The sequence below is a fragment of the Astatotilapia calliptera genome, chromosome 10, assembly GCF_900246225.1.
Source record: "Astatotilapia calliptera chromosome 10, fAstCal1.2, whole genome shotgun sequence".
Classification (NCBI taxonomy): domain Eukaryota; kingdom Metazoa; phylum Chordata; class Actinopteri; order Cichliformes; family Cichlidae; genus Astatotilapia; species Astatotilapia calliptera.
Window position 1 is genome coordinate 9,268,661 of NC_039311.1, and position 13,634 is coordinate 9,282,294.

Sequence of the window (13,634 nt, forward strand, 5' to 3'; positions counted from 1 at the left end):
ATCAACTGCGTTTACATTGTGTCAATACAATCTTTTGTAAGCAGCTCATTACATCATTATTTCTGAAACTGAAAACAACGTGTTAACTCTTAACACAAGTTTGTACAACACACAAAGAAGCATTTTACCTCAGTAACACCTTTTTTTGATAACCGCAAAAGCATAAAGAGGTTATTGGATCATTACCCTTCAAAGAATCCAAAAGCAAACCCAAAAGCTGGGCTTATGCGTCAACAATCAACCTAAGAGCCTGTGCCAACACGTGCGATCTACAGCACCATTGCAAATGGAGCCAAATAAAAAGCTGTTCACACAGATAAATTCTCAAATTGCTGCCACATGAGTAATCACCCTGAAAAAATCTATTGGCCTCTCCTATGGTAAGCTTTTATCTTTTACAGAAGTAAAAAAAAAACCCAACAAAACAAAAACCTGAACTTATCAGTGCTTTAGTCTTTCAAATAGCAGATATAGAGTGAAAAGAATGATATCTGTGGAGTGGAAGTGACTGACAGGATTGTTAAAAATAAAGAAATAATGGTCAGGATATTATAGACTTCCAGAAGCCAGCTCTCATTCTCTCACTGCTGTGCTTTCTTGCCACTTGTATGTTACTGCATTACTGATTCATGCTTTATGTGTGACACTGGGAAGTCAAACTCCCATAATCAGTTTGAATAAATAGCATTACCACCATTTGTTATTATATGATTTATTTTAAGCAGTTTTACAAATGGTGGGAAATACTAAATTTTTTTAAAGAAAGATAAAAAAAACAAACCCAGATTCAATTGGATTAAAACTGCATTTCGCATCGCAAGTCCACTAAGGCCTAATATTTCAAATGAGGAATGTGTTTTTATGGTGGTAATATAGCACCACCAGCAGCAGCAGAAGCGGCAGCTGTGTTTTGATAAGACTTACATGTGGTTCCTTGGCATGAACGCTGCCAATGTGTGAAACACCAGTTGGTGTTTTTAAAATGTTCAGACCTAAGATTTGAAACTGTTTTGAGAAAAGACAAAATTACATTTAAATGTCATATACACTGCTGCATAAGCATTTCCAGGTGAACCTGCTGATTTGTGGGTAAAAAGTAACATGCCACGCTTTATTTCTTCAGTACTTGTTAAAACCAGCTTTCAGAGAGTTTCCTCATTACAAGGAACTGAAGGACGTCTGAAAAACCAGATTCCCTGAATGTCTGATGAGTTAAGCAATCAGAAGATATTTATTTCCCTTTTCTTTGTTCCACAAGTAGCACGAATAAGTCCAACAGGTGTCAGCCAGCTAAGATAACAGGCTGTTAGTATCATAAGAAAGTGCAATGTGCTTTGCAAACTGAGAGCGCAACCCATTTTTAATGTCTTAATGTGCAGGAAATGAGCCCATTTTAAGAAATGTGCTCATTTAGTTTCTTTCCAGTGATTAAGATTAAGAAGACTATTAACAATCTTAATGTGTTAATTGGTAAACGTCAGAGATGCTTGTGGATGGATTTCCTTGTCTTTAGTCAAAGATTCCCCTTTCAGTATTTAAGTTATACTAATAATCTGCCTGTTGCAGACACAGGTGAGAACAGAATTGATCTTAATATAATTCTTGGCAAGAATAAAAACATGAATATTGTCTAAAATGTAGAATATGTGTCAGTGTAATCTATCTGCAATGCTAACAGCAGCACTAAAAAAGAGAAATCCAAAAAATACAGAACAATATAGCATGAAGGAAATTTCTGTATTATTTTTTATGGCTATTTTTTATGGATTTTTTAGCTTCACACCAAATGTTACTATTTAAAATGTACAGAAATACCCCAAAACACCTGAAAAAAAATCCAAGACATTATTTTTATTACTATTGTTATTTCTCTTATTATTATGGCAATGAAATGTATACTGTATATCAGGTATATGTCTACATTTGGGGCTTATTGCACAGCAGGTGAAATTGATTGAGCTATAAAACTATAATAACTGTCTTAATAAGATCTTATGTTTGCTGTAACTATCTGTACAATCCATGACTGTGGCATCGTGTTCTGCGTCTTCATTATAGAGACAGAATTTGAGACTTTAAGAAAGAAGGGTTTGGAGGAAATTGCCAGCTTATTTGGGGGTTTAATTGTACGTGTGTCCATTAATATTATGACATGGCATAAATAGCGTGTGTACAGTATGTGTTTGTGCATGAAATGGGATTTTGCCAATGAGAAAGACTTCTATTATAGTGCTTCAGTTTTGTAGTTGAATTTAGTGCTTTGGGCAAAGTCTGGCTCCCCTCACAGTGTGACAGTTAGTTCACATCTGGGCTGTCACTACCAGGGGCACAATTAGGACCAAAAATAAATGTAGGTCATGCACATGTGACATGCAATAGCGCAGCATGAGCCTAATGGGACATTAAAGTATTGATTTATTTAGTTTAGGAAAAAAATGTTTTATTTAAATAAAACATTTATTTTTTAAGTTTCAAGTCTCTAAGGGTATAGGGAAGGAAAAAACATAGACTACAGGTGGTCTGGTGTACTCAGTTTAACTGATTATACTAAGACTGTAGACTACACTGTAGCTTCAGCTAGTGAAATGATAAGACACACTTAAAAACTTTAAATAATGCATTTCATTAAAAAATCTAAATGTGTAATAATTCATTACAGATATACAAATGTGTGTGTGTGTGTGTGTGTGTGTGTTTTTCCTGTAATCATAACAAATGACCTTTTTGCCAATTCACTGTCTCTCTATTCATGGGAGGTTTTGCTCTCGGGCTCTGCTTGAGTGATAATCAATGGCCTGTACAGCCACTTTACTTTCCACTGAACATTTAATGGAGTGAGAATAAGCCTCTCAGATGGGCTACTGGCCTTTCCAGGCAGTAGTGTACCGGAGATAAACGACTGAAATCATCTCACCTTAGCATATGGTGTAGGAATAAACAATATGGTCAGCACATAAAAAGCCAAACATGTAGAATCTATTGACAATATTTCACACAGCAGACTTTACTTTTAAACAGCATTAGAATAAGCTGAACGGCAATGAATGAATGGACTAATACAAAAGGGGAAAAAAGTTATCTGATTCTTTCTCTCTGCAGGGACATAAGACACGTGCAATATGTTTGCCCCCTTATGTGAGTTATAGACAGGTTGATGGATTTATCCTGCAGTTAATGTGTCCTGGTGACCTACTTGGCTCAGATGATTATCATGTACCAGCAATGTTCTGGTTCGAGTATGCCCAGGGGACTTTATTGTGTGTTACCTTCCCAGTGAGCATTTAACAGATGGCAACCCAAAGTGTTTTTTTTCCTCTCTCTTTTATTTACCAGCCATAAGAGCCTGTCTGGGTTTTGTTTTCACTATGCGAGTCTGTATGTGTATAAGTGTGACAAAATGTGGTACTGCCCACTCTACTATAGTAGAAACTAGTACAACAAAGGCTTAAAGCACTTTTGCAGCTGTTTGAAGAGGATGTCTGTCAGTCTATGAATAGATGCTTTAAGTTTGGTAGAATCTTCAAGATGCAGTCCAGAAACAGCACAGAAGCTTTAAAATTTAGAAGATGGGTATGGTTTAACCAAACAGCAACCTCCAGGGCTCAAAAATTAAGCCTATAAACACACAAGTGTCAAAAACTGCAGCTTCTCAAATGTCCATGTCAGATTGCAAGCCGCTGCTAACAGATTTTATTTAAAGATCACATTTACAGCAGAAACAGACACATTTACAGCTGGTACAGCCTGTCTGTGATCTAATATTCCCCTTTATAGTAGCTGTTCATAATAGCTGAAGGGATGTGCCTGAAAGAATCAAGCTAGCTAGTGTCTGCTCATTAATTAGTACTCCACCTTCTTGTCCAAACCTGGTCATTTCTGGCTCAAAGAAAAACAGAACACATTTTGTATGCAGTGCAGTGAGAAAATATTTGCCCCCTTTCTGATTTCTTAGCTTTTTTTTTTTTTTTTCCAAAAAACCTAAAATCAATTGTAATTCACTAGATTTTTTTTAAAGGCTCAGTGTTACTAGCCACACCCAGGCCTGATTACTTCCAGACCTGCTGAATCACTTAAATACAACCTGTCTGACAAAGTGAAGTAGGCTGAAAGATCTCAAAAAGCAACATTTCGTGCCACGATCTAAAGAAACAGCTGAGAAAAAAAGTCATTGACAAGGATCAGTCTGGAAAGGGTTAAAAGTCATTGTCTGGACTTAAATCCAATTGAGGTGCTTTCTTGTGACCTTAAACATGCCATTTATGTTCAAACCCTCCAATGTGGCTGGATTCTGCAAAGAAAAGTGGGCCAAAATTCTCTGCAATGATTTGAAAGACTCAATGCCAGTTATTGCAAAAACTTGATTACAGTTCTTGTTGCCAAGTGTGGCACAACTAGTGATTAGGTTTAATTGTGTCTTCAATTACTTTTTCACACAGAGCCAGGTAGGTTTGGATAGATTTTTTCCCTTATAGGCACCAGCATACCTGCCGCATTGCTCGCTTTGTGCCCCGCCATTAACATCATCATACATCCATTTATGCCCAACGTTATGGTGCAGGTAGTTGCTGCAGTATTTTCCTGAATGATAGGTGTTGCAACTCAGATTAAACCCAACATTAGTGCTGATATAGGAGGAAAAGTCAAAAGCAAAGGGATTGCAGAGTTTTCTTTTCAAACTGTTGCAACATCTCCCTCTGTGTAACCGGTGAATCGGGGAGCTTCTGTACTGATGTGTCATTAAAACGGCAGTAAAAAGCAAGATGATTGTACACTTGTGTCTTCAACCCAGCTGTGGTGGCGGCAGCACAACAAGGCCGGGTTACAAAAATCGAGAGGTGCACGACCTGCAGAAACGGCGCCTGGCGATAGCGACATGATGTCAGTGTGAATAAATAACTCAAAATGAGTTGCCGTACTCCCACCTTTATCTGACATATTTTATCTTACCAAACAAAAGGAGGTGCAACAGATTGTTTACAGATTTATATGTTTAACAAAAGAAATGTCAGTTGCTTACATCACCCTTTTCTCTTTTGTGACTTGTCTCAAGAATTTTCTTGTACCTGCTTTTGTTTTTTCACTGCTTATACAATCATTCATACTGAGGCTGCTGGTTGAGCTCTAGATATCTTTAGCCTTAAGCTCTTTACCTTTGTCAGCTTATTTAAACCACACATGTGAAGCTTGGGGAAAGTGCTTGAAGTTTTTCATTAACAATGTTCTTATAAATATTTTTCATGGAGGTTCCCCTATGGTTGACTTTGGCAAAGCACTTTCATAATCTCATTGAATGCAAATGATTAATTGGACAGGCAAGGAATGGTGGTTGGTTGGAATTTGGTATTCATTTAATTGTGAATGTAATCATTAAATATTAATCTCAGAATAATTTTAAAAATAAATGAAAAATGAAAACGCCTTTAGTCCAGATTTTCATTAAATCTAATTTTAGGCCTGTGGTAAGCCTATTTCCACTCTGCTCATATCTTGCCCCGAACATCTGGGTGCTGCAGTTGGGAGGTGTTATCTTGTCCATGACCTTGACTGTCCTCCCTGGAGACTGCCTCACTGCGCATTGTGTTGCAGGAAGCGAAGAAAGAAACCCTAATTTACAGCATTGCAACCAAAGTTGATCATAACTTCCCAGTAATTATAACCATATGTACAAATGCAATTCAAAATCAAATGTTTCAGCAAAATATGAGACAAAGTGCGGTTGTAGACACCTTGTCCTGGCCGCACACAGGCACAAAAACACACTCACATTCCTTTTCTTGCATTCTTGTGTGAATGACAGTGTTGAACTGCTCCACTTAATTGTAGTTTATACAGCCTGAGAAGGAATGTCTGGCATTCATTGCGTCTTTCTGTTTTACTTAACAAATGAGTATGTGTGAATCTTTGTTATATGTCTCTACCACAGATGCGTAGCCTGATTGCTTGACAGTTTGGGAAGTGCATTTCCTACCAAGAGTGAGCTGAGAATATGGTTGCAACTCTCATATCTTTAATATGAAGCCACTAGCACGACATGGTTAGCTTACCTCAGGGGTTATATGCTATAGTAGAAGCTCAGATCACTTTACCTCCAGGCTGTAGCTTTTTAATGAACAGACATAAGAGGTGAATCTTCTCTTCTGATGTTCGTCAAGAAAACACACTTGTATATTTCCCCGAAAAACATGTCGTTATTGTAGAAAAATAAAACCTAATCTGTTTATGAGACTTTTCACTCTATGATGTACTTCTGTGGCCTTATTAAAGCCAGTATTCTTGTGAGAACTCGGAGCCATTAAACAATAGCACATCAACCTTCCTAAAAGCCTTAGCACAAGGCCTCATCTTTGATTGGTAGTTTAATCATATTTCCCTTTCTTTCAAGTTTTATAAATGACAAGTTAAATAATATGAATATTCCTCATTTGACATTCACACTGATCAATTGTTAAAGTAACGGGGGCAGATGCGACATTTACGAGCTCCCCTTTTGTGATAATTATGATTCAAGATTGGAGAAAATTAATAGTAAGTGGCTGCTTTTAAAATCACTATTACACCGTGCAGGATTTTACCTTTTGTGTCCATGTAACCTTTAGTACTATACAGTTATGTGAAACAAGCCTCTGGTCTCTCTTGCAGTCCCTTTTGATATAAAGCTGAATCCACATTAGTGAGATCATGGCCTTAGAGAAGTGGATTTGTTAGGTGTTATGCTGACATTTTAGTATAATAAGATGTGGTTAAAATACCCAAGGTGATGCAGCGATGCAGAGCAAACACTTGCATACTATCATCTTGTCACACTAATACCTTGGTGCTCTTAGTTAAGTCTGTGAAGCACTCATTTCTTATCCAGGCAGAAGTCATTTCATACTGAAGCCACTATTTTTTTTAAAACTGAGGTGTATGTAGATGTCTGGCCAAAGGTGGAAGTAACAACTTTCATGTGGCACTTGCTGGCTCCTCAATTTAAAAATATCACCTTTTCTCCTTTGGCTGCTACCTAAAACTCAAAACACCTTCAGGCATTTTATCAAGTTCAGTTAGTTTTATTGTGCTCCAGCAGTGCTCGTTGATACTATGGTGGTCATTTGGTTATCAGCGTGACTTGTCATGGCGGTCTCTTAGATGCTCTTTTAGCCTTTAAATCTGTCTTGTTTCAATCCCTTTCCTTAAACTCTGCCCTGAGAAGCTGTCTGTTCAAACATGCGCTGTCATTTGATGCACAAGTACCGAATTTAGAAGCTTCTGGAAATCTCTGCCTCTCCATTAAATGTGTGGACTTTGATCCACGATCTAGCCCAAGGCTCACGAAAAAAGAAAGCTAAATGACTTTTTCCACACTGAAACAAAGGGACTGCCTTAACAAGATGTAGCTGTTCCACTTATTGCACACTCTTAAGCCTCACAAAAAAAATCTTCCTGCCTTATTAGCTGTCTCTGAGTCCTGCTTTTCCAAAATGGCATTGTCATTCAAGCACAGGTAATTCCATTGTACTGGAGGTAGAGATTTACCACCACAAGAGACTCTGGTAGTCTTGGCGTCAGCGTTACTCTTTCTGCTGCTGGCAGCTGTATGATCGTGTCATACAGCTGCCAGCAACAAGGTAGGAGGAAGCTGCTAAGTCTCCAGCATCCTACACTTGGTGCTTTTCTAGTACTTGCTTGTTTGGACAAACCACAAAGAGACAATTATGCACATTGTCTAAGAAGCACATCTTAAGACTGAAGAACAAGATTTTGAGACTGAATGTGAACCAGAGGTGAAAACTGTAACCCAAGACTACAAGTGAGGGTCCAGAAATGTGTGTTAGCATGTGTGCTCATTTGGTTCTGCTATTTGATATGTTTCTTTGACTTGTTTCCAAACTGTCATACACCCCTTTCATGCGCCATAAATCCATACATTATTCTACAGTAGATGACACTGGGGTGGGCGACCTAAGACCACCAACATTGTGCTAAATTACATTCCCATTGTGTTATTACAATCTCAGTGCTTATGATTTGTTATTTTAAAGGCCCCTCTTCCCCTATTATTACATCTTTTTTCCTCCTATTATATATCCCCCCCTTGCATTCTTTTCTCCCTTACATATTCAGAATTTGAATGGCATACAAAATACCAGCCTTGTTATCCAAATATAGTTTGACTTTCTACTGCATTTAATTCTCCAGAGAGATGCACTATTCACCTCTTTTCTTCACTGTCTGAAACAAAACTACACAGACATCCGTACAAGACAACAGCACTGCCTCAGGAACGACTAACTAAAAAAAAGAAGGGAAAAAGAGATTTTTAGGTTCATAGGTGCTACAAATGACCTTTGTTGTGTGCGTGTGCACTCCATTGTGCACCTTTGTGCATGTTTTTGCATACTGATTGTCTGCTGGCTGCTGGCCCTTTGCAGATAAAGCCTGGTCTTTTTGGGGGCCACTTGTGGCAGGCTGATATTGCCTTTCAGTAATGCCAAGGAGCTCAGGGACTTCTGTGGACCCCTAGGCATCAGCCCAACACAATTAAGAACAAGGAAAACAGCATGTGTGTTGTGAGCAGGGACCGAAGGCCACACTGGCTGCCTTGTTTGTATTGTTCTGATACTGGTTTAAATGTCTAGACAGTGTGTAAAATTGCACTCAGATTAAATATTTACAGTTTTTGCCCACAGCAGTATTGGTGGGATTGCCTTTTCTGTTTTTAAATATTTGGTTTGAAAAGCTGCAGAATGTGTTTTGTTTTTCTTTGTAGTGGTTAAGATTGCTAAACATCTTTTTTCTCTATGATTCAGAGCTTTTTAAGCATCTTCTTCATTCAAGCAGCATTGTTTCCAGCTTCAATTGTGGGATCAGAATGATGCATTAGAGATGCTGCTCTGTGCTGCTACCTTCACAGGCTGTGCTACTGGAGAGTTACTTACCCAATTTACTCCCCCCCCCACCGGAGCTCTGGCAATTTCAGTGCACATCTTAAGTGCAAATGTTAATGGTGTCCAGAGGATGAATCCTCAGAAGCTTACTGATTCACCTACATTTAATCAAGTACATCAGATCCATTTCTTACTTCCATCAACCACTGCTTTAAATTATTATATTGTATTATTGTTGGTCCTTTACCTTACAATATAAAGCCCCTTGAGGGGACTCTTACGATTTGGCGCAGTATGTAAAAATGCATAAATAAACCTTAAGATGTTAACATGTACATGCTCATCTAAGATGCTCAGAATGGTAAGGTGTAAGTGCTACAGCTTACCATTCTCAATGTTAAGGCGTAGCATTTACATTTTACTAGTGGGAAAGGTGTAAATATGACAGATTATTAGGACCACGTTAAAAAAAACAAAGCAATATTACTGCGAAATTTCGACTTTAATCTGGAAATTCTGACTTTATTCTCAAAAAGGTTTTTGTTTTCTTAATGTTGCCCTAATATTCCTTCATATATAAGATGGAGGGTTTGTGATTGAATGGGGTCAAGCTGGCAATTAAATGCAGTTTATTTGGGATAGTACAAGTGAAAATGGCCATCTTCACACACACACAAAGGTTACATGAAACAGAAATTCACATTAACAACAAATGTTTTACCACCGATAAACAATGCAATATTAACATTGTCATGGCCAACATATAAACGTAGTATCATATATATCATTACCAAGCAACTGCTCAAAACACCACAAGTGTTGGAGACTAACTAGCATTGCTTCAACATTGTAACCATCATTTTGTAGGCAGAAATCCCAGCTGCAAAAGAAAAAAAAGGATAGTTAAATGGGTTTTGTAACTTGTACAGTGGTTCCAAATGGTCCCTTGGTGGGGAAAATTTTCCAGTTGATTCTAATTTGATCACTATTGATTGCATGTGACTGTACTGTGAACCTTGTGAAAGCCCTCTGATCATTTAGACTCAGTCAGTCTACAGTCAGTGTTTCAAGGCTTCCAGTTTGTGCTACAGTCGTACTAGGGAAAACAGTAGTCGAAGATCACAGCACATTAGTGAGTTACTGCAATTGTATGCAGTGAACCTGCAATCTCCTTGTCTCTGAAATAGTTGTTAGACTAGGCCACTTGCAATTAGTGCCATCTTCAAAGTGCCTTTGGTGCTGCAGGATGGCGATTTAACTGCAAAATGACAGTAGGTAACCAGAATACAACCAGTTGACAACAGGTTGAGCCCCATACTGCAAAGAGACATGTCACAGACAAGTTTTACTCATAAGTTCAGACTGACTCAAGTTGATTGCAACATCTTGTCTGCATCTGTATGCATTTAAAAATTAGACGGCTGTTATTTGTAAACCTTTGACAATCTGATCGCAGTTAGCCTGAGTCCAAAAACAACTTTCTGGAGATGAGTTGCCTCCCACCAGACGACCTGTGCAGTCACCTTGCAATTGAAAGTGATTGCCTGGAGGCTTGACCACTGCAGCTACTTATAATTTGTCACTGAGTGCAATCACTGAAAAACCACCAATATTTCCTAGTTGCAAAGAGTGTTGCTGTACTATTGTCATTCTAGCGTGACTTAGCTATTGGCTGTCTGTTATACCTTTTCCAAGAGATAACTGGACTTTAGCTCTGTGTTGCGTGCACTGATCTGTTTAGGACAACAGGAGCTTTTTTAAAAGATACTGAAAGCGATACATCATTTTCAGACACAGAAGCAATAGTTTTAAGACTGCATTTTGAGCAATGTCTCCCTCTGTATCTCTCCGTATGATTGCCAGCTTGCAGTAAAAGCCCACTCAGATGGCCAAAATCGTGCTCCATGCTTAAAAATTCAGCGCATTCATTTTCAGGCATCTGTTTAAACAGATTTGTATCATTGCTACATGCCTTCAGGCTACTTTTCCGCCATGCCAAGGTGTCCTTGTTAAATAAGAAACTGCTGTGGAGCTCCTGCTTGATTCTGAGGATAATTTTTTCCTTTACATGTGTAATTATCTGTTTTATGTAGAAATCAACTTTTGCTAAATTTTGCGTTCATTAACACGTATTAGTTAGATCAATCATTTGACAGAAAAAAAATGACCAGTAGACAGAGGAAATAATTTGGTGAAAGGTAATAAAAAAATGTAAAATTCATGGAGTGGGAGGACTTATCTCAGCTGTCTTCATCCATTTAGTCAATCGGCTACTGTCCATGAATTATGGAGTATTGTGGATGCAAAACATACAAATTCCAGCATATCTTTCAGTTTTAATGATAAGCCTGCACAATCCTCACTTTTTTGTTCTTATCAGTTTGTGTACTGTGTGGTAGGGGGTTTATTCTATGTACTATTTTCTTTTCTTCCTGAGAAAATTCAGTTTTATACAAACACCAGAACTGCACCACACTACCCAGTAGATCACATTCTCACCCATTTCACAAGGTGTTATCTATCTGAGTAAACACTTGTCTGTGTGGGATTTATTGCTTGCAGCGGGAGTGTAGGAGCTCATCACTCTCTGGCACAGTGTGATTATCAGCTTTACAGGGCCATTGGTACATTAATGCAAGACCGACTGAAGGCTGTATAAAGTACTGTTAGAAACAGCAGGAAAGAACAGAAGTGTTTCCACAGTCATAGAACGGGTAAACAGCAGTTGCAAAATGGCCATTTATGTCCTCCCTCTTCTATTGCGTGATGCTACCGCCTTTGCACACACCTAGTTGTGCATTTTGTGTTAGGGTTACAGGTAATCTAAACTAATTCTGGAAAACAATAACACCTGTGGCAGTCTTGCAGAATCCACCCAAGATTCAGAAAATACAGGAGGGACGGAGGACAGAAAATGAGTAATGGTCTCTTTGCAGAGCTGTTGGTAGTGTGCTAGTGTGTGTGCTTCAGTGTGATGGGGGTTGGAAAGAGATGAATAGAATGTAAGATGTACAGAGGCATTGGAGTTGTGTACCTGGCTCTCTCATTAGGGAGGTTTTTCTTTGTCCTCTGCTTCACTGGGATTCATTCTTGCATGGTTTCTTTTAAAGACCAGTATGACTGACATCTCCGCAGTATTTCATGGATTAGAGGTGGTTTTGTGGGCGTTTTGTGTAGGTGTGGCTGCAGATTTCTCATTTCATCTTGGTTTGTTTAACAATTTCTGAGGTGATGGCGAAATTGGCTTCAGCTGTAAACACGTATCATAAATAAATGTGTGTAAAAATATATATGCAACTGAATAGGTTGGGGAGAAAGTGATGGTTTATCCTGAGGACAGGCATTCAGAACAGGCAGCTGCAAAAAATACCACAGAAGCTCCATAGAAGTAACACGAAAATATTTTGGAAACTATAAATTTCCTGGGTCATTTATAAAGTATACTTATTGGAGATCTTTCTGCCACTCGTTTCAGTTTTAACTGAAGTGCAGTCTTACTACAGTTAAATAGGCTAAATATTTAAACTAGCACAATAAACGCAAAAATCTACATCCCAGTGTTCAGTGGAACCACAGATAATGCCGTAATCCTATTATAGTTCAGCTTAAAAGATTTTCTTAAAAGCTGTGAATACTTACGTCTTATAAATACACATTTGAAGGCTAGACATGCTTTCAAAGATATTACTTCCTGAGGATTTTGCGTGTCATCATCTTTTTCTTTTCTTTTTAATTTACACTGCCTCGTGGGGTTCCAAACTACTAAACAAGAACAAAACATATTATGGGGAGGGATGTGTAGTATGAGAGGGGATGTGTTCGTGTGGTAATTACACTGTCAGACTGGATTATTGCTTAATGAAGGCACTTACACATCAATAATAATGTGCCATGTCTAATTCCTTTAGAACTGCTGCTGTTTTGATTACCACCACTCTTTATTGAGTGGAAGGATTATCTGTTATATTTCACTGTGGCTCGTTGTTGGGGTGTTTTTGTGTTCGGCTAACATGTATCTGTAGCTTAATTTCTAATAAATGCTATGCCTGAAATCTTGTGCCATTCTTCATCTCTAGGGTCTCGTCTTCGCCAGGAAGACTTCCCTCCCCGCATTGTGGAACACCCTTCTGACCTCATTGTGTCCAAAGGGGAGCCAGCCACTCTCAACTGTAAGGCAGAGGGCCGTCCGCCGCCTACGGTGGAATGGTACAAAGATGGGGAGCGTGTTGAGACGGATCGGGAAAATCCCCGTTCCCACCGTATGCTGCTTCCCAGTGGGTCCCTCTTCTTCCTGCGTATCGTCCATGGACGACGGAGCAAGCCAGACGATGGCAGCTACGTGTGTGTGGCCCGAAACTATCTGGGCCAGGCGATCAGTCACAATGCTTCTCTGGAAGTAGCCAGTAAGTTCCTTTTAACATGTGTGTGTTTTTTTTTTGTTGAGTTTTTTTTGTTGTTGGTGTCTTGGCAATGCCATTAAAGAAAAAAGATGCAAAACACCAGGAGGGTTTTATATATCAGACACTGCATCTTACAAACAGGATCAGTGGAAGCAGTCAAACAACACCAAAGTATGTCTCATATCTGTAAGTGTTTGATCAAGAATTCAAAAGTTCCATCTAATACCCAGGTCCATTACCCACACGGCCAGATTTTAATCACCTAAGCTTTTATAAACATTTTAATTAAATTTTCCAAAGACGGTGATAGCAGCAAATTTAATATCTACTTTAAAAGAAAGCAAGTAGCTTCTTCTCATTTGCTCAC

General features: G+C 38.6%; 1 protein-coding gene across 5 annotated transcripts in view; it reads left to right on the forward strand.

Moving 5' to 3' along the window:
• The window catches only part of LOC113030239 (roundabout homolog 1-like), a 95,216-nt gene that overhangs the window by 21,531 nt on the left and 60,051 nt on the right, over positions 1-13,634 (forward strand). For all 5 annotated transcript variants that reach the window (XM_026181473.1, XM_026181475.1, XM_026181474.1 and 2 more), the window contains one exon: positions 12,944-13,270. In XM_026181473.1, coding sequence (XP_026037258.1) covers positions 12,944-13,270 — 327 coding nt within the window. The remainder of the gene's footprint in view (positions 1-12,943; positions 13,271-13,634) is intronic.